This window comes from Heterocephalus glaber, unplaced genomic scaffold (assembly GCF_053883595.1).
Source record: "Heterocephalus glaber isolate CG9 unplaced genomic scaffold, H.glaber_assembly_v1.0 deba00001428, whole genome shotgun sequence".
Classification (NCBI taxonomy): Eukaryota; Metazoa; Chordata; class Mammalia; order Rodentia; family Bathyergidae; genus Heterocephalus; species Heterocephalus glaber.
The window spans coordinates 13,562,622-13,589,914 of NW_028258293.1; the positions used below are offsets into that span (position 1 = coordinate 13,562,622).

The following is a 27,293-nucleotide window of genomic DNA, read 5'->3' on the forward strand; positions in this document are numbered from 1 at the left end:
CTTTGGCTGTCCAGCCTGCAGACAGCAGGTGTGGACTCTCCTGGCTCCCATCCTGTAAGCCCATCTGTTAAATCCTCTCGTGTAACTGTATTTTCTATTGATCCTGTTCTTCTAAAGAACCCTAACTAGTGCATGCAATCAGTGCTTTTTGTATTCTGTCCACAAATCTTTGCCCTCCTTAAGGCCTCAGAGATACTCTCTCATTTGCCTGCAGAAGCTTTATAGTTTTATGTTTAGACTGTTTATCATCTAGCATGGTCTTCCAACTTTGTCTTTGATAACAAGGTAGACTATCCTTTAATATAGATTTTTCTGATTGTTTCCTCATGACCAGATAGTGGTAAGACATTCGGGCAGAGAACTACACAGGTGGTGTAGACTTGACACCAACACGTCAAGGACCCCATTTGTCCTGCTACTGGCAGGATCCTTGGTTTTTATTTGGTTGAGGGATATCCTCTAGATTTCTTCATTGTAAAGATATTTTCCCCCTTTGTAATATACATGGGATGATATCTACAGCCTGGGTGCAATGTTTTCTTCCCCAATAAATGGTTTTAATATTCACTAATGATTCTTGCCAAGACTAGTCATTATGTGGTACTTCATAACAGTGATTTTCTAGTGCTGTCATTCTGTCTGCATTCATTAGTTGGCATTTTTGTTAAGAATTTTCCCTCTTCCCTTTCAAAAAGTATCATCATTACTATTATAGTGGTACCTCAGTTCACAAACTCAATTCTCTCCACGATTCTGGTTGCAAACCAAAGTGGATGAGAACTGAATCAAATTTCCCCATAAATTCAACATTGAACCTAGTCATTGAATTTGATTTGGTTCTTGTCCAACTTGGTTTGTGACCAGAATTCTGGAAAGAATTAAGATCTTGAACCGAGGCACCACTGTTCTTGCTGTTATTTTACTTTACTTTTAAAGCCTGTTTCCCCTCAGTTGTGAGCAGTAGGATGATCAAGCTTCATAGACAGTAAGGGTTTCCTCCCTCCCTCCCTCCCTCCCTTCCTCCCTCCCTTCCTCCCTTCCTCCCTCCCTTCCTCTGTGCATGTGGTACTGGAGTTTTGAATTCAGTGCCTTTGCCCCAAGCTACACTTGCAGCTTTTTGTTTGTTTTTTATTTTGAGATAGGGTCTCTCTAAATTGCTGAATTGACCAGGCTGGGTTTGAACTTGCCATGCTCCTGCCTCTGTCTCCCAGAGTGCTTAGATTACAGGCTGGCACCACCTCGCCTGGCTCCCTCCTTCCTTTCCTGACTGCCTACCCTACACTCAGCCTGAGTTACCTACCATACAGCAAGTAAAGCGCCTGCCAGGGACACTATTGTGTCTTATGGAACATGGTCTCACTGAAGTCACACAACAACCTACAAGACAGGATTCTCTTTCCCTTTTTGCAAGAGGAACCTGGAGCTCCGAGAGTTCATGAGATGCTGTGTGCCCCTCCACTCCATGGGTTGTGTATGTGTGGGCTCCACGAGGGAAGGTCTGCAGCAGGGGGGACACTCCTGCAGTAGACAAGGGAGAGCAAACACAGGGCCTTGTGTCCATGAGGCGGGAGTGGTGGACCCTCTCATGGTCTTGCTGAGCATGAATTAATATAAATCCTGCCCTTCTCCGAGTCTCGAGTTTCCCACTTGTAAATGTGGACAATTGTTTTTCTTGGGTGCGGGGGACTGGACCAAGGGCCTAGGCAAGTGCTCTCCTACTGGACTACATCCCCCGCCTGAATGTGCACAATTTCTAAAGAAGACTGAATGGCCACAGAAGGGGGCTATCACCAGGGGCACTGCTTAGGGCTGGAGCTGCAGAGTCTGGTCCTGCTTTGGGCACAAAGTTCCCCTTAGACCCTCACACAAGTACTCCAGCAATCTTCTTTTATGGCTGAAGAAGGACTCAGGGTCCTAAGGACCCTTCTGGTTATAAGAGTCTCTGCATCTCCTATCTGTTCCTTCGTATCCAGGTCAGAGTCTGAGCAGCTGGGCCCCATCTGCTGTCCCTGCCACGTGTCCTCTGGGGAGGGATAGGGGAGCCAGGGCTCCCAGGGGCCCTGGCTGCTCTTTCTCTTCTACTCCTACACTGATCCTCGGGGACTCTCACTTTGCTCCTTGTCATCCTCCAAGCTGAAAAGCAGAGTACACGATCAGAACTTCTTACTCCCAGACTCCTGTGTGGAAAGAAAATGGCCATTGCCTAAGGGTGAGTGCTGGTCTTTCTTCCCTACCAGAGGCTCAAATGCTTTGAATCCTTTCAGTAACTCTTTTTCTTCCCTTTTATTCTTTTGTGGCACTGGGGTTGGGACCCAGGGGCTTCAGGCAACTTGGCAAGGACTGTACACACCCGGCCTTACAGTAACTCTTCATGAAACATCTGTGCTTTCATTTTCCAGATGTTCAGGGTAAGCACATAGCTAATAACCAGTGCAATCTTTACACACATGTGACTCCTGGCCTTCGCTCCTCTGACTGACTACAGTAGATGGTGGTCAAACAAAATGCCAGGCAAAACACTATAGCAGAGTTTGGAAGGGATTTGTTTGTTTTTGTTTTTTGCGTTAATTTTTTGAAACAGGCTCTTGCTATGTAGTCAGGAGAGGCTTGAACTCACTATGTAGTCCAGGCCAGCCTCAACCTTGCAAGCCTCCTGCCTCAGCCTCCTTAGTGCTCAGAATTTTAAGAACAGCCATGAAGCACATAATGACGTTTCAGCCAATGATAGACTGCACCTATGATGGAGGTCCCATGAAATGTTATCATCTAGTCACACCAAAGTTGTCTTAGTTTGTGGGAGTCACTCCCTGATATTTGTGCAGTGATGAGATCACCTAAGAGTGCATTCTCAGACTCTATCCCCACTGGTAAGCCACGTGGCTGTAACTTGTGAGGATATCCAAACGGCTTCACGTGGGAGACTTGGTGCTAAAGCAGGAGCGTGTGTATGAGAAGAGGGTTTGAATTTTTGGCCTTCAACATGAAGTGCTTCCAGGTACTGTGCAATACCGAAAACCAGCCATCAGGACTGGCGGACTGTGTTCTGAGGGGGGCTGGGGACGCTCCAGGGTCTGGGGCCAGGTGTGTGTCTCTGCTTGGTCTGGAAATCAGGATAAAGCAAATCTGAACCAGCCCTACTGGATTTCACAGCTGTCTGGCTCTAAAGACTCTAGGATGTGTGGGATGTGTGGCTGGTGTTCCCCTGAGGGTCTGGGAAGAGGCGGTGGCTGGCTAGCCATGTGATAATGGGAGGAAAAGTGACTGTAGGGTGCCTGTCAAAAAGGTTTGAGGGCTCTTAACTTTCTGCTTACCTTCTGAAAAAAACTGGGCCAAAATGCATCAGGGGCTCTGAGAAGGCAGGTACCTGGGGGCTGTGCATTGGGCAGCGCAGGTGATGACGGGGCTTCCTTGGCTGAGAGCTGCCTACCAAAGAGGCAAGGCAGGGTGAGGAGGGGGTTCCCAGACCCAGGGTGGGTAAAGGGAGTGCCCAGTCAAGAGTAGGCCACACTGAGAGGGGGCACCCATGAGTGGACGCAGTGCAGGAGCCAGGGCTTAGTGGGGAGGGTGCTTAGGACTGGAGGGGATGGGAGGCGATGCCAGAGCCAGGGAAGCAAGAGGGACCCGCTGGCCGCCTGTGGGAACCATCAAAGGAGGGTCTTTTAAGAACTCGGTTTCCCACTGTGGTGTTGAATTAGAATTGGAGGCACTGACATGAACTTGTGGTTCTCACCTATAGATCTCTCTGGAGATACAGAAATCAATCATTACAGACATAAATGAGCAGAGCTCTGTGCCCTAAGGGCCTGGAATAACAATACTTGAATGGCAACCAGCATACTTAGCACCCAGATCTTAGTTCCTTAGTAATATTTTCCAATAAAAGGAGAGTGGGTACATGCCTGTAATCCTAGCATTCTGGGAGGCTGAGGCAGGAGGATGGCAAATTTGAGCCCAGTCTGGGCAGCTTGCTGACTTAGCAAGATTCTGTCTCAAAAACAAACAAAAAGGGCTGGGAATATAGTTCAGTGTGAAGGGCCTGAGTCCAATCCCCAGTACAACATCAACAACAAAAAAAGAGCAGCTCCTGTCCTCTGGCACTGAAAGGACCCATTTCTCGCAAATACTAAGCTGGGGACCATGACGTATGAGCTACTGGATTGTTAGGATTTTTTCGGTGTCCACCATCAAGTCCTGGGCAAATAGGTGTGGCGTGGCCAATGTTATTCAGCTTAGTGAGGGGCAGCACCTGGGCCACTGCCAGGTCCACCTAACCCCAAAACTTGTGTTCTTTTTTTTTTTGGTACCAGAGATCGAACTCGGGACCTTGCACTTGCGAGGCAGGCCGCGGAACCACTGAGCTAAATGCCTGGCCAAAACCTGTGTTCTTCCATTTGGCCAGGCTGTCTCCTGGAGAGTAAAGAGCTGTTTAGAGGACAGTGATGAATTATTGTTCACCTAGAAGCTGAAAATTCTTGTGCACATGGTCAGTTGACGGGAAGCATTTTGATTTGTTTTTGACCATGGACTATTTTGCATTTCAGTTGGTGGATTAGTGCCATGAACATCAGCAGGGCCATTGAGTGTGAAGCGTGAAAGTCCTTCACTAGGGCCCATCAAGGGAAAAGCTTCTGGACAGAAAGCTCTACTTATCTCAGTGGGTGATTTGTTTTGAGACATTTCTGTAGGAAAGGGCCCTGGTCAGGTTCCAGGAGTTAAGTATTATATTTAAGTAGCCATGGGATCTCAGACAACCCATTTATCCCCAGGGGGCTTCAGTATCTTCCTTTAAAAAGAGGGGACATTCTGGCACCAGCCTCGAAAGCGTAAGGTCCTGAGTGCGATCCCTGATACAAATAAATAAATAAATAAATAAATAAATAAATAAATAAATAAATTTTTTTTAAAAGAGGGGCCGGGCCGGGAATTTAGCTCAGTGGTTCTGCCATCTGCCTCTTAAGTGCAAGGTCTGAAGTTCAATCCCTGGTACCAAAAATAAATAAAATAAATAAAATAAAAAGAGAGGACAAGGACTCTTGCCCTGCCCACCCCCTAAAGACGTTACAATCAGAAGAAAGGGGCAAGCACACACTTTTTACATTTTAAACCCATCATAACCTCCATCCCCTCAGAACTAGCTCAAATATCACTACTGTGTATTCAGGTAGGAGCATGTGAAACTTTAAAAAAATTTTATTACTTTGTTTTTATTTACTGGAAAACTTTCCATGATCAGGCAATGCGCTGGGAAAAATTCACATCTTGTTTTGACCAAGCATAGGAGCCATCAATCCAGAATGGAACCAGTACAGGATCTCTGAACCCAGATTTAAATGTTACTTCTTCGCCTGCAGAATTCTTCTCCTTAATTATATGGAATGTAAAATGTGAAAAAGAATTCTCTAAGGCCTGACAGCTTGAGGTTGATAGCAGTCTTTACTAACCATGCGTGTACATTTGAGTCACCTGGGGAGACTTAAGTAACAAAGGTGTCACCCAACACCAACTGCATTGCTTTTTAAGTTCACAGGTAATACTAATGGGCAGTAAGGTCTATAGGTATGCAAAGGAGTGATATGAAAAATCTAGAGCTTTACTGTCCAAGAGAAATATAATTCGAGCCACAAAAGTAAGCCAACATGTTACTTTAAATTTTTAATAATCACAAATTTAATATGCTTTACATACCCAATAACCCAAAATATTACTTCAACATGGAAAGGTATAAATAATTCCTAATGAGATATTTTACATTCTACTTGATACCAAGTCTTTTATCAATTCAGAGAGTGCAGACTGGCCATAATTCATGTTTCTAACAACTACTGTCTTAGGTATGCAGAGCTATAATATACAACATAAACATTTTTATTTTTATTTATTAATATTTTTGTTCTTTTGAGACAGGGTCTCACTATGTAGTTCAGGCTGGCCTTGAACAGCATGCCGGTGATCCTCCTGTCTCAGCCTCCCAGGTGTGGGGATTATAGGTGTCTATCATCACACAAGGCCGACATAAACATTTTTGATAAGAATTTACTGGGTTACCTGTAATCCTAGCACTTGTGAGGCTGAGCCAGGAGTATCGTGAATTCGAGGCCAGCCTAGGCTATGTAGTGAGTTCAGAATCAGCCTAAACTACAAAGGGAGACCCTGCCTCAAAAAACAAAAACAAACAAACAAACAGAATTTACTGATTTACTGGGTTATGTTACCAAGAGCCCAGGATGGCTTCAAATTCACAGCCACCTCCTGCCTCAGCCTCCCAAGTGCTGGGAATTGCAGGCATGTGCCATCACACCTAGCTAAGTTTCTAAATATTATAGACCATGGCTGGGTATGGTGGCACATGCCTGAAACCCCAGTACTCAGCAGGCTGAGGCAGGGGGATTGCCATGAGTTTGAGGCCAGCCTGGGCTACATAGTGAGTTTAAGGTCAGCCTAAACTACATAGCGAGATCCTGCCTCAAAAAAAAAAAAAAAAAATTATAGGTCATATGTATTGTTTTTACTGCTGCTTTTACATTTGCATGTTTAAATATGAAACAAAGTTGTTATAATATTCACCATCTATTTGTCAAGTTTTGTGGGTTTTATCAAATAGATTTAACTATCAAATAGATTTATGCTATCAAATAGTATATTCTGTTGGGGTTACCCCTAAACATATATTGCTACTGTTATAAAGGTGGGAAACATATATTGCTACTGTTATAATGGTTGTTGTACTCTTGATTCTGTGATATATTATCCTTATCCTGAATTCCTTTTTTTTTTTTTTTTTTGGTACCGGGGATCGAACTCGGGTCCTTGGGCTTGTGAGGCAGGTGGGAGAACCACTGAGCTAAATCACCGGCCCCTGAATTCCTTATTAATTGTAAGAATAGATTGTTCTTTACATTATACAACATTGTGTCATATTATCTGGAAATAATCTTATTTCTTTTTTTTTTTTGCAGTACCAGGGATCGAACTCAGGACCTTGTGCTTTCAAGGCAGGCAGTGGCACCACTGAGCTAAATCCCAGGCCCTTCTTATTTCTTTTCTAATAGTTAAATTTTTTGTTTCTATTTCCAGTCTTATTTTATTGGTAATAGCACATATATATTATATATACTATATACTATATTATATACTATATATAGTGTGTGTATATATATCTGTATATATATGTATATGTGTGTGTGTGTGTAATTTTTTTTCCAGACAGGGTCTCATTATGTATTCCAGGCTGGCTTTGAGCAGCAATCCTCCTGCCTCAGCTTCCTGAGTGCCAGCATTACAGTCATTCACCACTTTACCTGGCCTCTAACACAATATTAAACAATAACATTACTAATAAGTGTGCTCGTCCTGTCCTTTTTCTTTCTTAATTTTTTTATTTTAGGGAATGTCTGCACTATTTCATTGTTAAAGAATATGTATGTCTCAGAGAGATACTCTAAAAAGAAGCATCTGGTTACTTTTTAAAATTTTTTATATTTTTGGTACTAGGGATGGAACTTGAGACCTTGTGCTTAGCGAGGTGGCGCAGTATCACTGAGCTAAATCCTCCGCCCAAAAGCCCAACATCTGGTTACTTTGTAACACATTTTAAAACATTTTATTTTGAAATACTTACAGATTTTCAGAGATTTGCAAAGATAAAAGTAGAGAAGTGCTGGGTTTACTCTTCACTCATTTCCTCCAGTGGTTACATTTTATGTAACTACAGTATTATACCAAAACCAAAAAACTGACATTGATACAGTGCATGTTTATGCCTCTATGTCATTTCTCATAAGTGTCAATTTGTGGTTTATACTTCCATGTCATTTTATCATGAGTGCCAATTTGTGTAACTACAATTACAATCAAGATACAGAACTTTAGTGGGCACAGTGGTGCATGTCTACTATCCCACCTACTCTGGAGCCTGAGGCAGGATGATTGCAAATTCAAGCCCTGCCTGGGCAATTTAGCAAGATCCTATCTCAAAGTAAAAAACAGAAAAGGCTGGGGATGTGGCTCAGCAGTAGAGAGCCCCTGGGTTTACAAAGATCTCCCTCGTGCTACTCCTTTGCAGTTAGTTACATTCCCTCTCTCCACATCACTGTCCCTAAACCCTGACAACCATTGACTACTTCCCCATGGCTGTTATTTACTTATTTATGGTGTTGAGGATCAAACCTGGGGCCTTGAACACGCTAGTCGAGTATTCTACCACTGAGCTCTACCTGTACGCCAATAAAAAAATTTTTTATGAAAATTAAGAAACTGCCAAACAATTCCTAGAGTGGCTGTACCATTTTATCCCCACTACCAATACATGATTTTACAATGTCTCTGCATACTTACTAGCATTTGATTTTGTTGTTAAAGAAAATTTAGCTTTTGACACAGAATTTTAAAAATCAGTGATGGTGGGCTGGGGATTTAGCTCAGTGGTTCTGCCACCTGCCTTGCAAGCACAAGGTCCCCAGTTCGATCCTGGGTACCAAAAAAATAATAATCAGTGATGGTACTGGGTTTTGAGACTGTTATGGGTTTTGAGAATGTTATGTGATCTTTTAGGGTTGGCTTTCCTTTTTCTTTTAAACTTGGTATAATGTCTTGAGGTCCATCCAAGTTGTTGTATGTATCAATAGCTGCTTCTTTTTCTGTTGTGAAGTTGTATTCCAGTCAGGTATGATGGCATATGCCTATAATTCCAGCACTAAGGGAGACAGAGGCAGGAGGACTGCAAGTTCCAGCCCAGTCTCAGCAATTTAGTGAGACCCTTTCTCAAAATAAAAATACAAAAGGTTGGGGATGTAGCCCAGTGAAAAGGCCCTAGGCTCAGTCTCCAGCAAGTCAAGAAAGAGAGGAAAGAAAATTGTAGGGCTAGAATTGTTTAATCATTTTCTGTTGTAGCACATTTTGTTTGCAGTTTTTACCTGTTACAAATAAAGCTGTCATGAAGGATTATGTACAAGTTTTTATGCAGACAAATGTTTCATTTCTCTCTAGAATAAATGCACAGGAATGCAATTGGTAGGTCATATGGTAAATAAATATTTTTAAAATGAATTTTATTTTATTTTATTCCATTCCCTGCCTCAAGCCCCTTCTCCCTATGTACAAAAGGTTTGTTTCCATTTTTCTTCTATTTTCACTTTTTTCTTATCCCTTCCTTCCTTTCTCCCTCCTCCTCCCTTGTTCTCCTTCCCATTTGAACACTTTCTTCCCATTTCACAACATCCATTATACATTTCAATCCTTATTTCCACTTGTGGTTTCTCACACCAGAGAAACAATGTGGTATTTAAACATGTGTGTCCAATTAGTTTCACTTAAGAGTATGGTCTCAAGGTCCATCCATTTAGCTACAAATGTCTGAAGCCTGTCCTTCTTTATGGCAGAGTAGTACTCCAGTATATAAAAAGTCATATCTTCCTCATGCACTCATCAGTTGATGGGCATTTGGGCTGTTTCCAAGATTAAGCTATTACGAACTGTGCTGCTATAAACATGGGTGCACTATATTGCTGTGGTATGATGTGTTTAATTCTTTCAGGAAGATACCAAGAAAAGGTATACCTGGGTCAAATGGAACCTCTAGTTTTAGTTTTTTGAGAAATTTCCACACTGATTTCCACAGTGGTTGCACCAGTCTACACTCCCTCCAACAGTGGAGAAGGGTTCCTTTTCCCCCACAGCCCCTCCAGCATTTGTTATTGGTTGATTTCTTGATAGCAGCCATTCTTTCTGGAGTGAGATGGAATCTCAGTGTTGTTTTAATTTGCATTTCATGAATGACCAGTAATGTTGAACACTTTTTCATATATTTATTTGCCATTTCTAATTCTTCATCTGAGAAGTGTCTATTTACTTCACATGCCCATTTTTGCATTGGGTCTTTAAATTTGGGGGGTCTGATTTTTTTGAGTTCTTTATATATTCTAGATAATGGTCCTTTATCAGAATAGCTGGTAAAAAAATTTTCCCACTCTGTGGGTTGTCTCTTCACTCTGTTGGTGGTTTCTCTTGCTGTGCAAAATCTTTTTAATAAGATGAGGTCCCAGTTGTTGATTCTTTGTAGTATTTCCCATGCAGTCTGGGTTTTGTTCATGAAGTTTTTGCCTATGGCTGTGTCCTCAAGTGTTCTACCTAGTCTCTCTTCCAGCAGATTTAGTGTTTCTGTTTTAATATTTAGATCTCTGATCCATTTTGATTTTAGGATAGTGTGTGGTGAAAGATATGGGTCTAGTTTCAATCTTCAGCATGTGGAAAGCCAGTTTTTCCAGCAGCATTTATCAAAGAGGCTGTCTTTCTTCCAGTGAAGGTGTTTGGCTCCTTCATCAAAGATAAGGTGGTTGAGTATGTCTAGAGTTGTTTCTGCACCCTCTAGTCTGTTCCATTGATCCTCAGGTCTGTTCTCTTGCCAGGACCATGTTGTTTTTATCACTGTAGCTTTGTAGTATAATTTAAAGTCAGGGATTGTGATACCCCCTGCTTTGCCTTTGTTGCCCAGAATTGCCCTTGCTATTCTAGATCTCTTCTGGTTCCAAATGATTGGTTTTTTTCTAATTTTGTGAGATTTGCTGTTGGGATTTTGATTGGGATTGCACTAGATCTGTATAACAATTTTGGAAGTATGGCCATTTTCACTGTATTGTTTTTTTCCTATCTAAGAACAAGGGATATCTTTTCATTTTCTGATATCCTCTTCAAACCCTTTTTCATAGTACTATAGTTTCCAATGTAGAGGTCTTTTACTTCCTTCATTAGATTGATTCCTAGGTATTTCATCTTTTTTTTTTTTTTGGATGCTATTGTGAAAGGGATTGTTTCTCTAATTTCTCTCTCCATGAGTCTGTTATTCGTGTACAGGAAGGCTATTGATGTTTTAGTGTTGACTTTGTATCCAGCTATGCCACTGAAAGTCTTTTGGTGGAGTTGTTGGGGTCTTCTATGTAGAGTATGTCATCCACAAATAATGATAATTCAACTTCTTCCTTTCCTGTCCTTATTCCTTTTATTTTTTTCTCCTGTCTAATTGCTCTGACTAGCATTTCCAGAACTGTATTGAACAAGAGTGGTGACAGTGAACATCTTTGTCTTGTTCCTAATTTCAGAGTGCTTTTAGTTTTGTCCATTTAGTATGATGTTGGCTGTTGGTTTGTCATAGATGGCTTTTATCAGATTGAGATAAATATCATCTATGCCAATTTTCTGTAGGGTATTTATCATGAATGGGTGTTGGACCTTGTCAAGTGCTTTTTCTGCATCTATTGAGAGGATCATATAGTTTTTGTCCTTGGCTCTGTTAATATAGTGTATTACATTTATTGATTTGCATATATTGAACCATCCCTGCATCCTTTGAATGAATCCAACTTGGTCATGGTGCATAACCTTGATGATTTGTTGCATTCTATTTGCCAGTATCTTATTGAGGATTTTTGGATCTATGTTCATTAGGGAGATTGGGCTGTAATTCTCCTTTTTGGTTGGATCCTTCTCTGGTTTTGGAATCAGGATAATACTTGCTTCCAGGGAATTTGGGAATATTGTTTCCCTTTCAATTTCATTAAAGAGTGTGAGGAGTAGCAGCATTAGGTCTTCTCTAAATTTCTTACAGAATTCAGCAGGGCATCCATCAAGGCCAGGGCTTTTCTTTGTTGGTAATTTCTAAGTTACATATTCAATTTCATTGGCTGATATTGGTTTATTTAGAATTTCTATATCTTCTTGATTCAGTTTTGATAATTCATATGTATGTAGGAATCTGCCCATTTCTTCTGTATTTTCCATCTTATTAGAAGACAGCTTCTTGAAGTAGGTATTAATGATCTTCTGGATCTCTGCAGGATCTGTTGTGATTTCACCTTCTTCATTCCTAATTGCATGGATTTTAGTCTTTTCTTTCCTTTTTTGATAAGGTTAGCTAAGGGTTTGTCAATTTTATTTAATTTTTCAAAGAACCAAGTCCTTGATTCATGGATTCTTTGTATTGCTTTCGTAGTCTCCATTGCATTAATGTCTGCTCAGATTTTTATAATTTCCTCCCTTGCATGAGCTTTGGGGTTGACTTGCTGTCCTTTTTCTAGAAGCTTAAGTTTCAACATTAAGTTGTTTATTTGAGCCCTCTCTCTTTTCCTAATATGGGAATTCACCGCTATAAGTTTTCCTCATAGAACTGCTTTCATTGCATCCCATAAATTCTGGTATGTTGTATTGTCATTATTATTTAATTGTAGAAGTTGAATGGTTTCTTCTTTAATTTCGTCTGTCACCCATTGGTTGTTCAAGAGGGTGTTATTTGATTTCCATGTTTATGAAGTTCATGTGGTTTCTTTTGCTGTTGATTTCCAATTTCATTGAACTATGGTCTGACTATATGCATGGGTTTATTTCAATTCCTTTGCATTTACTTAAGCATGTTCTATGAGCTAGTTTCATTCATTTTTTTTTTTGTACCGGGGATCGAACTCAGGACCTTGCGCTTTCAAGGCAGGCAGTGGAACCACTGAGCTAAATCCCCAGCCCAATTAATTGTTTCTTTTTTTTCTTTTTTTTTTGGTACTGGGGATTGAACTCAGGACCCTGAGCTTGGGAGGCAGGCACTAGAACCACTGAGCTAAATCTCCGGCAATTGTGTTTCTTGTATGCAGCATATTGTTGGATCTTGCTTCTTGACCCATTCTGCCAGTCTGTTTCTTTTGATTGGTGAATTGAGACCATTAATATTGATGGTTATAACTGGTATGTACTGTCTTATCTCTGTCATGTTATTTTCCTGCTGTTGGCTTCCTTCTTTTCTGTTTAATTTCTCGCCTTGCCTAGTAGATTCATTCTGTTGGGGTTCATGGAATTGTAATCCTTATTGTCTCTTTCTAGAATATCCTTCAGAATACTTTGGAGTGCTGGTGTAGTGGTCATGAATTTCTTCATTTATTCTTTGTCATGGAGCTATTTTATTTCCCCATCAATTTTTAAGGATAGTTTTGCAGGGTACATCAGTCTGGGTTGGAGGTTGTTTTCCTTTAGGGCTTGAAACACTTCATTCTAAGCTTCCTTGAGTTGAGAGTTTGTGTTGAGAAGTCTGCTGTAATTGAGATAGGCTTTCCTTTATAGGTGATTTATTTTTCTCTAACAGCTTTTAATATTCTGTACTTGTGTTGAATTTCTGGAATCTTGACTATTATATGCCTTGGGGAAGTTTTTTTTTGATCATGGCTAATCAGAGTCCTGTATGCCTCACTTATCTGTATGTCAAATTCTTTTTCCCTGTTTGGGAAGTTTTCTGCCATTACTTCTAAGAACAGTTTTTTAAAAATATCATTTGTGCTATCTCCTGTTTTTTCATTGACTCCAATCAATCTTATGTTATTCTTCTTTGCATCATCTAGCAGCTGCTGGATTGATTTCTCATGATCCCTTGCTATTTTTAAGAAACCTCTCTTTTCATAATTGCTACCCACAATCCTGTCTTCTATATCTGATATTCTGTCTTCATATTGGCCCATTCTGCTGTGTATACTTTCAATGGAGGTTTTAATCTCCTGGATATCTGTTTGAATCTGTTTCATGGATTCCATTTTTTTACTATGCTGGTGCTCATGGTTTCCATCATACTCCTTAGCTCCTCTATTTTTTTTTATCTGTATCTTTCATTCTGGTTACCATTTCTGTAGTTATCTGGGAAATTCTTTCTTTTTTTTTTAAATTTTATTTTATTGCTTCATTGTAGGTATACAATATAATGACATTCATCATTGGAAATTTGCACCTTTACATAATCTCTCTTGGTTCTTATTTTGCCCCCTTCCCTTGCCTTCCCTTCAACCCCTCCATCCCTCCTTTTTTACAAAGACTTTGTTTTCATTTTTTTTTTGTATTAAATTCTTTTATTGGTACATTGTAGGTATACAGCCCAATTACATTTCTCATTGGGAATTGTACCTTTATATAATGCATCTTGGTTCTTATTTTTTCCCCATTCCTAGCCCTCCCTTCACGCCCTCCACCCTTCCCTATTTACAAAGACTTTATTTCCATTTTTTCCATTTCTCATCATTTTTTCCTTTCCCTTCTTTCCTTTCCCCCGCCCCTCCCACTACCCCTACCCCTTGGACCTTTTCTTCCTATTTTACATTATCGATTATTCATTCCAATCATTGGTACATTTTAGGTATACAATATAATGACATTCATCATTGGAAATTTGCACCTTTACATAGTCTCTCTTGGTTCTTATTTTTCACCCTTGCCCAGCCCTCCCTTCAACCCCTCCATTCCTCCCTATTTACAAAGATTTTGTTCCTGTTTTTCCATTTTCTCATATTAATCCCATTCCCTTCTATCCTTTCCCCTAGCCCTCCCACTTCCTTCCCCTTTGCCCCTTTTCTTCCTATTTCACATTACCTATTATACATTTAGTCCTTATTTACACTTTCAGTTTCTCACACCAGAGAAACTATTCGGTATTTACACATGTGTGTCCTATTTATTTCACTTAAGAGTATTGCCTCAATGTGCATCCACTTAGCTATAAATGTCTCTAATTTCTCATTTTTTATGGCTGAGTAGTACTCCATTTTATAAAAAAAACACATTTTCTTTATCCAGTCTCCAGTTGATGGGCATTTGGGCTGTTTCCAAGTTTTAGCTATTACAAACTGCGCTGTTATGAACATGGGTGCACATATATCACTGTGGTATGATTCTTTGAATTCTTTGGGGAAGATCCCCAGCAGTGGAATAGCGGGGTCAAATGGGACTTCCAGTCCTAGTTCTTTGAGGTATCTCCATACTGATTTCCACAGTGGTTGCACCAGTCTACACTCCCACCAGCAGTGGAGCAGGGTTCCTCTTTCCCCAGGGCCCCGCCAGCATTTGTTACTGGTTGATTTCATGATAGCAGCCATTCTTTCTGGAGTGAAGAGGAATCTCAGCGTTGTTTTCATTTGCATCTCTCGAATGACCAGTGATGTTGAACATTTTTTCATGTATTTATTTGCTATTTCTACTTCTTTGTCTGAGAAATGTCTGTTCATTTCAGATGCCCATTTTTGGATTGGGTCTTTAAATTTGGGAGGTCTGATCTTTTTAAGTTCTTTATAGATTCGAGATAGTAGACCTTTGTCTGAGAAAGAGCAGGTGAAGATTTTTTCCCACACTGTGGGTTGTCTTTTCACACTGCTGGTGGTTTCTCTTGCTGTGCAGAAGCTTTTTAATAAGAAGAGATCCCATTTGTTGATTGTTTGTGCTAGTTCACGGGCAACTGAGGTTTTGTTCATAAAATCTTTTCCTACACCGATGTCTTCAAGGGTTCTACCTAGCCTCTGTTCCAACTGGTTCAGAGTTTCTATTTTAATATTTAGATCTTTAATCCACTTTGATTTTAGTTTAGTGCCTGGTGAGAGATATAGGTCTAGTTTTAATCTTTGGCAAGTTGAAGCTGGGAAATTATTTCTACTTTGATTTTTTCCTAGAGCCTTGTTTATCTGCTTTGTTACTTCTGCTGTTACCACTTTGGAGCATCCAGGTGGGTGGCTTTCAGATTGTTCCACTTCACTGCCTCCAGGTTTGCCTTTGCTGAGCTAAAAGTCTGTGGGGGTTGCATCTTTCTTAAGTGTCTTCTCATTTTCTTTGATTCTTGAGTTGATGTTTATAAATTGCTTATGGCAAGGGCTGGGAATTTAGCTCAGTGGTGCTGCCACCTGCCTTGAAAGCACAAGGTCCTGAGTTCGATTCCTGGTACCAAAAAAAATTGCTCATGGCAAGTAGCTTTATTAGCAGTATTCAGAATCCTTAGATGACTACTTCTGAGAAGTGTCTTCTAGGTGTGGCTTGCTTTTGGGTTTTGAGTCTGTTGCAGGATCCTACCTCTTTAATTTATTGGGGATGAGAAGTTTCTGCCTACTTGGCCCAGCTGCCACTTCTTTGACACTGGCCTATAGGTTTTTTTTTTTTTTTTTAAGACCCTTAGGCAATCTCAGTCTTGGTATACTAGGAGGAACAACTGATTCGCACAATTATGTCACCTTAGCTAAAACAGTACAATCAGCAATAACAATACTGGGCCGGGGATTTAGCTCAGTGGTTTTGCCGCCTGCTGCGGAAGCGCAAGGACCCGAGTTCGATCCCCGGTACCAAAAAAACCCAAAAAACAAAAAAACCCCAATAACAATATCATCAAATACAGCCTAGAAAATGACAAATTGTAGCCCTTACTAGCATTTTTACCCTTAGGGGAGGAGATTTAAAAGGGGATAGGGGTTAAAAAACAGAAATTGCAGAAGAGGAAGAGATCAGAAGCAAGGCTGGAGGGCAGACTTTAGGAAATTGGATGAAGCAGACAAGGGAAAGAGAAAAGGAAAATATAAAAACAAGAACAGAACAGATCACCAACAACAAAAAACTAGAAACTGTTCAAACAATTGAGAAAAAACTAAACAAAACAAGAACTAGAAAAGAGGGAAAAAAGCAAGAAAAAAGGAAGAAAAAGAAAAAAGATTTTAAAAAACACCCAACCAAAAATTTCCAATTCAAGGTGTGTGTCTGCTGTCACTGTTAGGCAAAGTGGGCAAACAGAGTCCAGAGCCAAACTGATTAATCCCAGCAAGCTAGCTGGAGCTTCACAGTGGGGTAGTAGATAATCCCACCCAGCCTGCCCCTTTAGTTCCTCTGAAGTTCAGGCCGGTTTCTGGCTATGAGGCTAGAACCAGATTCCTTGAGCCTACAACAATCTATGTGTCTCCTGCCGGCTTGAACTCTGCTTGCTGACACCAAGGCACTGGGATCCACTAGATGGAGTCCACCAGAAGCTGTTCTGAGTTCTGAGCTCAGCTGGCCCCACTCCAAGATGGCTACCAGCCAAACACCCTCTCCTGGGTGAGGTCTGAACCCAGATAACTCACCAGCCACTGCAGGTAGGTTCATCCACTGCTCTGTTCTACTGGTGGATTTCTCTGTGGAGGCCTCTGGGGTCATCAGTAGTCACTGTGCATCTGCAGGTTCAGCCCACCATTCCCTCTCAGAGAGTCCAGGCTCTGGGAGAGGGTGCTGCTTGGTATCTTCCTCCTCTTCATTAAAGTCTCTCTCTTCAGTCTCCCTATAGTCTTCAATTTTTGCCTCAGATCCTTCACGGTCCTGGGGACCCACTTCCTTCCTCTTTCTCCTCCTCTCCCTGCTACATTCCAGTGTCAGGACACCAAATCTTGGAGAGGCTCTTTCTCTGCTGCTTATCACTCCACCATCTTCCCAGAAGTCAATTTTTTTTTCTTAAATTCTGTTATTGCTACATTTTAGGTATACAATACATTTATATTTATCATTGGGTGTTTGTACCTGTACATGATGTATCTTGGTTCTTATTTTTTCCCCATTACCTGTGCGCCCTTCACCCTCTCCACCCTTCCTTATTTACATAGACATCATTTCCATTTTTTTTTCTTTTCTCATAGTTTTTCCTTTCCCTTCTTTCCTTTCCCCTTCCTCTCCCTTCACCCCTATGTCTTTGGACCTTTTTTCCTATTTCAAATTATCAATTATTCATTTTAATCATTTTAACCCTTATTTACACTATCAGTTTCTCACACTAGAGAAACTATTCGGTATTTACATGTGTGTGTCCTATTTATTTCACTTAAGAGTAAGGCCTTGATATGCATCCATTTAGCTATAAATGACTCTAGTTTTTTGTTCTTTATGGCTGAGTAGTACTCCATTTTATTAAAAAATCACATCTTCTTTATACAGTTTCCAGTTGATGGGCACTTGGGCTGCTTACAAGCTTTAGCTATTATAAACTGTGCCCCTATGAACATGGGTGCACATATATTGCTGTGGTATGATTCTTTTAATTCTTTGGGGAAGATCCCCAGCAGGGGAATAGCTGGGTCAAATGGGACCTCTAGTCCTAGTTCTTTTAGGTATCTCCATACTGATTTCCACAGCGATTGCACCAGTCTGCACTCCCACCAGCAATGGAGAAGGGTTCCTTTCTCCCCACACCCCCACCAGCAGTTGTTATTGGTTGATTCCTTGATAGCAGCCATTCTTTCTGGGGTGAGGTGGAATCTCAGTGTTGCTTTCATCTGCATCTCTCGAATGACCAGTGATGTTGAACATTTTTTCATATATTTATTTGCTGCTTTTATTTCTTGTTCTGAGAAATGTCGGTTCATTTCAGATGCCCATTTTTGAACTTGGTCTTTGAATTTGGGGGGGTCTGTTTTTTTTAGTTCTTTATATATTCTAGATAGTAGTCCTTTGTCTGAGGTACAGCTGCCAAAAATTTTTTCCCACATTGTAGGTTGTCTCTTAGCTCTGTTGGTGGTTTCTTTTGCAGTGCAGAAGCTTTTTAATAAGATGAGATCCCAGTTGTTGATTCTTTGTGCTAGTTCCCGTGCTACAGAGGCTTTGTTCATAGTCTTTTCCTATGCCAATGTCTTCAAGAGTTCTACCTAACTTATCTTTAGTGTTTCTGTTTTAATATTTAGATCTTTAATCCACTTCAATCTTAGTTTAGTGCATGGTGATAGGTATGGGTCTAGTTTTAATCTTTGGCAGGTTGAAATCCAGTTTTTCCAACACCATTTATTAAATAGGCTATCTAGAATTCGATTTTTTAGAGAAAGTGCCAAACTATTTTCTAGAATGGCTATATTATTTTACATTCCCGCTAGCAATGCTGAGATACAGTTTCTTATATGTTCACCACTCTCTGATATTGTTACGTTTCCTTCTTCCCCTTCCCAGTTTCTTTTTCTCCTCTTTCCTTCCTTTCCCTCCTTCTCCTTGTTAGCACTGGTGATGAAACCAAGGGCCTTGGGCATGCATGGCAAGTGGTCTATAATGGAGTTACTAACTCCATATAATTTTTTTTTTGATACAGGGTCTCACTATGTAACCCAGGCTGCCTACTGAGTATTACAGGCACAAACAAACCACACCTGGCTAACCCTATATAATTTTTTTTGGTACCAGGGATTGAACTTAAGACCTTGCTTTTCCAAGGTGGGCCCAGCGCCACTGAGCTAAATCCCCGACCCCATCCCATATAATTTTTAAAATTAGTGATGGGAATTGGCTTTTTAAAAATGCACTTTTGGCTTCTATTGAGATATCCTCATGGTATCCCTTATAGGATCCATTAATAAACTGTATTGTTTTATCTTTTGATATACATTTGTTTTATTTTTTTCCAGGACTGAAGATCTAATCCAGGGTCACTCTACCACTGAGCCATATCCTTAACCTTTTTTTATTTGAGACATCATCCTGTTAAGTTGCCCAGGCTGGCCTTGATTCTCTTGCCTCAGCCACCCAAGTAGCTCAGACTATAGGCATGCACCCCCACACTTGGCTATATTTATGTTTTTGTTTTTGTTTGGGTTTTTTTTTGTATTTTTTTTTTTGGTACTGGAGATTGAACTCGGGTCCTTACGCTTGCAAGGCAGGCGGCAGAACCACTGAGCTAAATCCCCAGCCCTAATATTTATGTTTTAAATGGTAAAAATAACAAACAGGGTAAGAAGAGCATAAGGAAAAGTAATTTGCCATTCCTATCACAAAGTTTCCTTCCCCAGAAGCAATCATATCACCTGTAGGGACTATGTAAGTTAATATATCTCATCCTGGCTTTTCCTTAATATCTTAAGAACTATCCCTTAACAATACATAGAGATCTCTCTCTCATTCTTTGGAACAGCAGTAAGGCATTCCTTTGAGGACTATGTCATCATTTCATGAACTCACTCTTTGCTACATCTGTCTCTAGTTTTTTATAACCACTAGGGAAGCTGCAGTGAACACCCTAGTACACAGGTCTTTGTGCCTAAGTGAGGACTAATGTAGGATAAATTGCTGGCAGTGGTACAGTCAAAGGGATATGCGTTTAAGATATAATAGCTGCTGCTCAATTGTCCTCCAAGACAAAGAACAAGAATGTCTTTCTCCACAACGTGTAGTATCTTTTCCCATCTGATATATAAAAAAAGAGCCACCTTAATTTTAATTTGCAGTTTTCCTATTTTGAGATGGTCAAGCATCTTTTCATTTGCTTAAAAGCTACTTGTATTACTTTCCTATTGTGTTCATTACCTTTATTTAATGTATTGTTTCAAATCGATATTTAACAACAAAAACACCACTTTGCTATTTTCATTTGCTCAAGAACCTCCTCAGAGATAGGAAGCTTCCTCAGCCAGGTGTTCAAGATCATCCACCTCACCTTCTAGTACTTCAAGATCTGCCTCCCAGAACACAGGAGGCTGAGGCGGGAAGATCCCTGTGAGTTCAAGGCCAGCCTGGGTTACATAGTGAGTCCAAGGCCAACGTGAACTACATTATGAGGCCCTGTCTTAAAAAAAAAAAACCCAGCCAGCCAGGGATTTAGCTCAGTAATGCCATAGTCCTGAGTTCAATCCCCTGTACCAAGAAAAACCAAACAAAAAACCCCCAGCCAACCAAACAACCCCACCTCCTTCTTGAAGACTCTTGTCTGTTTCCATGGGCTCAGTATCCCATCCCCCTCTCCTCTGGAAAGCTCTCTTTTCCGTCCAATCCGCACCCTGCATGCAGCATCACTCTCTCTCTTTGCTAAGCCTGCAAGGCTGGTCCAGACACCTGTCCAGAGTAGGCTTTCGGCTCTGTCTTTGAACAGTGTCTGAGGGTGTCCAAGGGTGTTTTTCATTCATTCACACCATTTATTGGATGTACACACGAACCAGGTGCTTTCCAGGCACTGAGGCTAAGGCAGTGTATTAGGAAGAAGAAGGCCTTTCCTCTCATCTAGCTGACATTTTAGTTCTTTTTTTGGGGGGGGGGATGTGAATTAATATACAACAAACAGGACAATAAATAAACACAAATGAGAATGTCATCGAAGCAGGAGGCGCTCAAGTTGGAACTCAAGCTGCACAACTTACCAAGACTCTGTCTTAAAAAATATAGGTCTGGGGATGTAACTGTTGGAAGGCCCAGGGTTCAATCCCCAGGAAGAAAAAAAAGTTGAGAGTAATGCAAAGGAGAGTGAAGGCAACAGGAGGAGAAGGGTCTCTTGCACAGAGAGGTCAGGGGCTGAGATGTGCGGGAAGACCTGAATATGAGGAGGTGCCAGCCCTGTACACAGCCTGCGGGTCGCGCTCTTCCAGAGGGTCCAGCCCAGCACTCAGCTGCTACCTGAAGGGAATTGAGGGTGTGTTCCCGGCCCTTCGGGAGGTTATGTTGATGGTTGTGGGGGGACATACACTCTCCTGCTCCACACCCCGCTGTGAACTCAATGAGATTGTCCTCAGCCAGGCCGTAACAGCACCCGCTATGAGCCAGAGTCCAGTTCAGCGCTTTGTACCACAGGACTTCAGTCGTCTACACCACAATCCGTGCAGACTTCATTAACTTTATGGCAGAAGAATCGGAGACTGGGACTCACTCTGGCCGTACCCTATTTAGCAGTGGGACAGAAGTGCTGCTCCCGGGCCGGGCAGGGAAGTTCTGCGACTGTGGGGAGGGGGCGGGTTTCCCGTGCAGTTCAGAGGGGGACTCGGTGGGGGCGAGAGATTCCCGAGCTGCTCGGGTCCGGGGCACCCCGCCCCGTCCCGCAGGGTCTCTCTGGGGCCAAGGGGCGCGCCCGGGACGGCGGGCGGGGGGCGGGGAAGGCGCGGGGACAAAGGCCACCGGCCCTGCGCTACAGACGGCCCGGGAGGCGGCGAACGCGTGAAGCCCGCGGCGACCCGCGCCGTATGGAGCGCATGGAGCGGGCGGGAGAGCCGCGGGGCACCGCTCAGGCCGAGCGCGCGCGCCCGCCGCCCCCTCCGCCCCCTCCCCCCCGGCCCTCGGCGGCTCCGCGCTCGGCCAACATGGCGGCGGCGGCGGTCGGGCGGGACACTTTACCTGAGGACTGGTCCTACGGCGTGTGCCGCGACGGCCGTGTCTTCTTCATCAAGTGCGGCGTGGGCGAGTGGGGACTCGGGCGGGGGTCGGGGCTGGGGTGGGGGGCGCGGGGCCGGGCGAGATCCCCTGGCGGCAGCGGCGGCGGTGGCGCTAACAGGTGCGCCTTTCTCCTCAGCGACCAGCTCTGCCGCACAACCTGGCTGCACCCGCGCACCGGCGAGCCCGTCAACTCGGGCCACATGATCCGCTCAGGTGGGCTCCAGACCCGCGCGCGGTGGGGGTCCCGGTGGGGAGGGGCGCGCCGCGGCGGTGTCGAAAGTTTCACCGACTTCTCTCGCCTTCCCGCAGACCTGCCCCGCGGCTGGGAGGAGGGCTTCACGGAGGAGGGCGCCAGCTACTTCATCGAGTGAGTGAGTCGGGCCGCCGGCCTCCCGCCGTCCCGGGAGACTTGGCGCGCGGCGCCGCGGCTGCACGCTGGGGTTTTGTGTGCCTGGGTGTGTGGCGGGCTCCGGGGCCGAGGCGGGCGGGGGTTCCCATCGCCACTGGGGGACCTGGGCCGGGCCGGGTGCACCGAAGCCGGGTGCAAACTGCGGACTCTGCTCTAGCGCCGCGTGGAGCCGGACACGCCTCCTGAGCGCGCGGGGACCGGACTGGGGACGGTGGAACAAGGAGCATTGACCCGGTTTCGAGGGCTGAGGAGTAGAGACGAAGGAGATCTCCCCCGGGGAGGCCTTAGTCTCCGCCGCGTACCCTAGGATGGGCAGGGGGGTGGGTGTTGGATGGCGCCCCAGCCCTCAGTCCTCGGCTCGGCCCGGGGTGAGGTGGAGGTGGACGCGAGGCGGTCAGCCAATAATATTCCTCGAATCCTCAGTCCGTGTCTCCTAGGCTGCATCTGAACCCTGACGATCGTTCCAGCTTCTGCTAGTCCAGCGGTAGCGTTTCCGCCAAAGCCCTGGAGCGTTGCCCCCACCAGATCCCTGGGTCTATAGGGTCTGCAGAAATCAGATCGCGGGGTCGTGAGTTAAGGAACAAACAGGCTCAGTGCAGACACGTGTGTTGTCTTTACTTTCGTACTTACTTCGGGAAGTTACCCGGGTCGCTGCCTTTCTTACTCTGCCTGCTCCCTGTGAGTTCCGTGAGGTCAGGAACTGCCTGTAGACCTTTGCCCCAGTGCCGGCCTTGGGGAAGGCACTTGGTAAATGTTTGTTCAGTGAATGAATGAACTAGCCAAAGGTCCGGACGGTGGTTTGACTAGTCCTGGGTGTGCTTTGGGAGACTATGAGCCAGAATTCATTGCTTCACCAGATTGAAAACACTGATAATAGGACAGCAACATATTTGAAGAAAATCCCAGAGCTTCCTTCCCTAGTTTAGGCTCTTGCATGACAGTTGAAATACTGATAAGTAAGATTAATAGAAGTGAGAGCCCCTCTCTGCTCACTGAGCTTGCAGTCTACTGGAGGGAAGGGAACAACAACAAGTAAACTATCAGATCGATGTAGCTACTATGCAGAAAGTAGAAATAGGGGCATGTGGTAGCACGTGACTAGGTGGCTCCCGTGGATTGGCAGATCAGGGGTGGTGTTTCCAAGTAAGTGACATTTAAAGTTTCAGTGACAAGGAACTATGTAGGAGGAGAGCAAATAATTAAAAAAAAAGGAAACAGCCAATGCAAAGATTTAAGGCACAAAATTCTTCAAGTTCAAGGTGCAAACAGGCCAGTGTGGCTGGAAGGTAGTGAACAAGGACGAAAGTGGCATGAGAAGAGGTCACAGGTAGCAGAGAGGTCAATGATGGAAAACTCTGTGGGCCGAAGTAAAGTTTTCAAGCTTTATTCAGAGCCCAGTGAGAAGTCATTGGTTGGAGGTTTTTGTTTGTTTGTTTTTTGTTTTGGCAGGGATTGAACCCAAGGCCTTTGCGCTGAGCTACATCCCCACTTCATTTTTATTTTTTGAGATGGGTTCTCACCAAGTGGCTAGGTTTGGATTGAACTCATGATCCTCCTGCCTCATGAATGGAGGGTTTTAAGCAGGCGAGTACCGTGATGCCATGGTCAGTTTGCAAATGATTATTGTGTATCCTCAGAGGAGGTGGATTGCAGGTGGCACCTGTTAGAAAGAGGCAGAGAGCAGTAGGAGGCTGTTGTTGTGGTCAAGGCAAGAGTCCATAGTAGCTTACTGATCTTGAATCCATGGAGATAGAGAGCAGTGGTCAGATTCAGCCCGTGTTTAGGATGTGCTGTCCTGGGCCTTCCCAATGAACTGGATACAGAGTCAAAGATGACTTCTAGAGATTTGACTCTGAGTAGGTAGTGCACATACTGATGAGATGGGAAGGCTGGGAGAGGAGCACGTTTGAGGTCAGAGAGAAACACTGTTTTGCCATGTTCTGTTTAAGATGTGGGTATATCAAATAGGTGTATGAATATGAGACCTGGAGGAGAGGTTGAAGAGATCCATTTGGGTGTAATAGATGTTGTTCAAGACCATGGATGTAGTTGTAATTACCTAGGATCAAGATGGACAGACAGGAGATGACCTTTGTCTTGGGACAGCACATTGTTTAGAGATTGGGAAAGAGACAAATTTATCAAAGGAGACTGAGAAGTGAGGTGAGTGCACAGTCAAGGAGCCTCAGGGACAAAGCCTAGCAGGAGGGTAGAAGAGGAAGTACGGGTAAGGCCAAGCACCGTTAGGGATAGGCATGCATGCCTTCAAGGTAGTTTCAGTGCAAAGTGCAGTTGAGACATCTTTAACTGATAACTGGAGAAGATGTGAGCTTGAGGGAGGGTTTTTCATTTTTGATGGGAGATCGTGGTACATGATTTCTCCTGCTGGGAATGATCCAGTAGAGGTTAGAAATAGAAGGGACCATTGAGGGAGAGCGGTGTTTCTGAGGTGAGAGGGAGGGGGTTGGTCCAGGGTGTTCATCTCACACAGGAGCAAGACCTACTACGTCCATTTGCCAGGAAGAAAGGCTGTATGTGCCTTTAAGTACTAGGTCTATCCTTGCGCTGGGCAACTTGAGGTAGCCTGTAGGACTCCAAAGTAACAGTCTCGTCACCTTCGCCACTCTTCTAGGGTGATTCTGTGAGGTACCTGGTGGTTTCTCTACAGCAAGCCCTGGCTCCCTAGACCCCAAGGCCTCAGCTGAATCCTCCCAGACCTATAGGAGAGCCTACCCAACATTGTTGGTGATGGTGTCCTCTACCCTCAAAGGCAAGTTGTGTGCTTCCTACCTTTTGTGACTATTTTTTGAGAGACCTGAGGATTTGGAATTAAATGTTTGGCTTTACCCCACAGCAAAAATGTTTTGCTTCTGCCTGTTTTCTTAAACTTGCTGTGAGGATTTCTGAATGTTTGCTTTTTGTGTGTGGGGAAGTCCTTATCTAATGAATTAGTAAAGTTAGAGGAACAATGGGTTTCTACTTTTTTTTTTCTCGTACTGAGGATCAAACTCAGGACCTTGTAATTGCCAGGCAGGTGTGTGGCACCACTGGGCTATATTCTCGGCCCAGAGGGACAATGTATTAGCAAGGCTGATTTTATTTTTTCTGATGATTCCTTGGACTAGAAAGTTATGTGAGGTCTTCAGAATACATTAATGGCTCCTGGTACTTAGCAGAGAATTTTGTTTTGTTTTGTAGTGCTAGGGTTCCAACCTAGAGCCTCATACATGCTCACCAAGTGCCGTACTACTAATGTACATCTCCAGCCTTAGGAAAGGTTTTAATTCTCTCCAGAGTCCATTTTTTGAAGCAGAAAACTCTGAAGTGAGGTGGGTGGATTTCAGTTCTTATTTCTGTACTTTTGGTTCAGTGTTGGATTAACAAGGGACAAAAGATATGAAGATTCTATCTCCCTCCCATCCTGTCAATGCTAGAGTGGTTGATACCTATATATTCTGTAAGAAGAGTTTTTGAGCTCTAGGAATTTTTCACTTTACCATGAGTTCCCTAGTGTATTAGTTACTTCCCCATAGCTGGGACAAAATACCTGACACTTAAAACTTAAAGGAGGAGAGGTTTATTTGGGGTCATTGTTTTCAGAGGATTCAGTCCATGGTTGGTTGGCTCCAAGCAGAATGGTTTGGCAGAAGGGCCTGGCAGGGGGAAGCTGCTCACCCTATGGCAGCCAAGAAATAGAGAGAGGAGAAGGCAGAGACAAGAATATGCTCTTTCAGGTCACGTCCCAAGTGGCCCACCTCCAACCAGGCCTCACCTCCTAACAGCACATTTAGCTATTAAAGTCATCATGGATGAATCTACTGATGAGTAATAGTGCCCCCATGATCCAATCACCTTCCAAACACAAGATTTCTGGGGGACACTTTAGGTCTAAACCATAACACAAAGTGTGACAGTACTTGTGGGAATAGTTATTAACACCAACAATAATAATAGTAGTAGCAATAGTGTAAGAGCCTAGTCTTTGAGTTCTTGAAAAGAATACTAGGAACTGTTCCATAACTATTGTCAGATTTAATTCTCACAACAGCTCACTGAGGTGGAAACTGTAACTAGTCCCTTTTTAGTATATGTGCTGCTGAAGTGAGCGTGACTAGTCACTTTTAACTTTTTTTTTTTTTTTTTTTGGTACCGGGGATCGAACTTGGGTCCTTGCGCTTGCACAGCAGGTGGCCAAACCACTGAGCTAAATCCCCGGCCCCGGGTCACTTTTTACATATGTGGAAACCTTTAGTCTCCCTGGGGATTTCTACAGCAAAAGGAATGCCTTTTCTTGTACCTTTTTTTTACTCTTGATCCTTATAACAGCTCCTACCTGCAGCAGGGAAGTGAATATCTCCATTTTTCAGATGATGAAACTCAGGTTCCTGAAGATTCAGTGATAGGGCCAAAGTGTTTGGGCAAGGACTAGAACATAGGTCTTCAGTCTCTAGCCATAAACTAGTCTCTAACAGAGTCTCCAGGTTCTGAAATGGCAGCCATAGCAATAGTGGTGGTTTCTGCCCCAGACACAGATGAGGGCCAGTACTGCATGTAGCCTCATGCCCATGTGTCATTGCTTTGGTTTAGTCTGCCTCACAGGGCCAGACCCTTCTTTGCTTTTGCTGATTGAGGTGCCTTGAAGGCAGCAGTCCTTGGTGCTCATTGGTAGTGGTATGTGTCTCTGATTAGCAAGAAATAGGTGTTAATTATTACCTTAATAAATATACTTTGGCAGGTGCAGCCTTTTCAGATGTGGAGGCTATAAGGGACAAATTCTAGAAGAGGCCTGAGGATCAAGAATGGTACACTGGGCTGCTTTTCAGGGGTTTTCTAAGGCTTTATGAGCTGGATTCTCCCTATGGAAGACTTTGTCTAGGTCATGAGTTGAAAAGGAGGCTGAGTTATTCAGGCAGACAGAAGAGGCTTGGGTACCCTCCCTGTGCCCTTGCTGCTTCTTGACGGCAGGCATCCTGTTCCCTGCTTC

General features: G+C 43.3%; 1 protein-coding gene and 1 pseudogene across 24 annotated transcripts in view; one reads left to right on the top strand and one right to left on the bottom strand.

Moving 5' to 3' along the window:
* The window catches only part of LOC101701509 (adiponectin receptor protein 1 pseudogene), a 39,079-nt pseudogene extending 17,040 nt beyond the window's left edge, over positions 1-22,039 (bottom strand). The window contains exon 1 of the transcript XR_015451344.1: positions 21,862-22,039. The product of XR_015451344.1 is annotated as an adiponectin receptor protein 1 pseudogene (transcript). The remainder of the gene's footprint in view (positions 1-21,861) is intronic.
* Plekha7 (pleckstrin homology domain containing A7) overlaps positions 21,760-27,293 on the top strand; it is a 227,912-nt gene continuing 222,378 nt past the window's right edge. For 22 of the 23 annotated variants that reach the window (XM_087211244.1, XM_087211247.1, XM_087211248.1 and 19 more), the window contains exons 1-3: positions 21,760-21,913; positions 22,037-22,113; positions 22,210-22,267. In XM_087211244.1, the coding sequence (XP_087067370.1) occupies positions 21,828-21,913; positions 22,037-22,113; positions 22,210-22,267 (221 nt within the window). In that variant the 5' untranslated portion in view covers positions 21,760-21,827. The remainder of the gene's footprint in view (positions 21,914-22,036; positions 22,114-22,209; positions 22,268-27,293) is intronic. The other variant, XM_087211263.1, reaches the window with a different exon arrangement.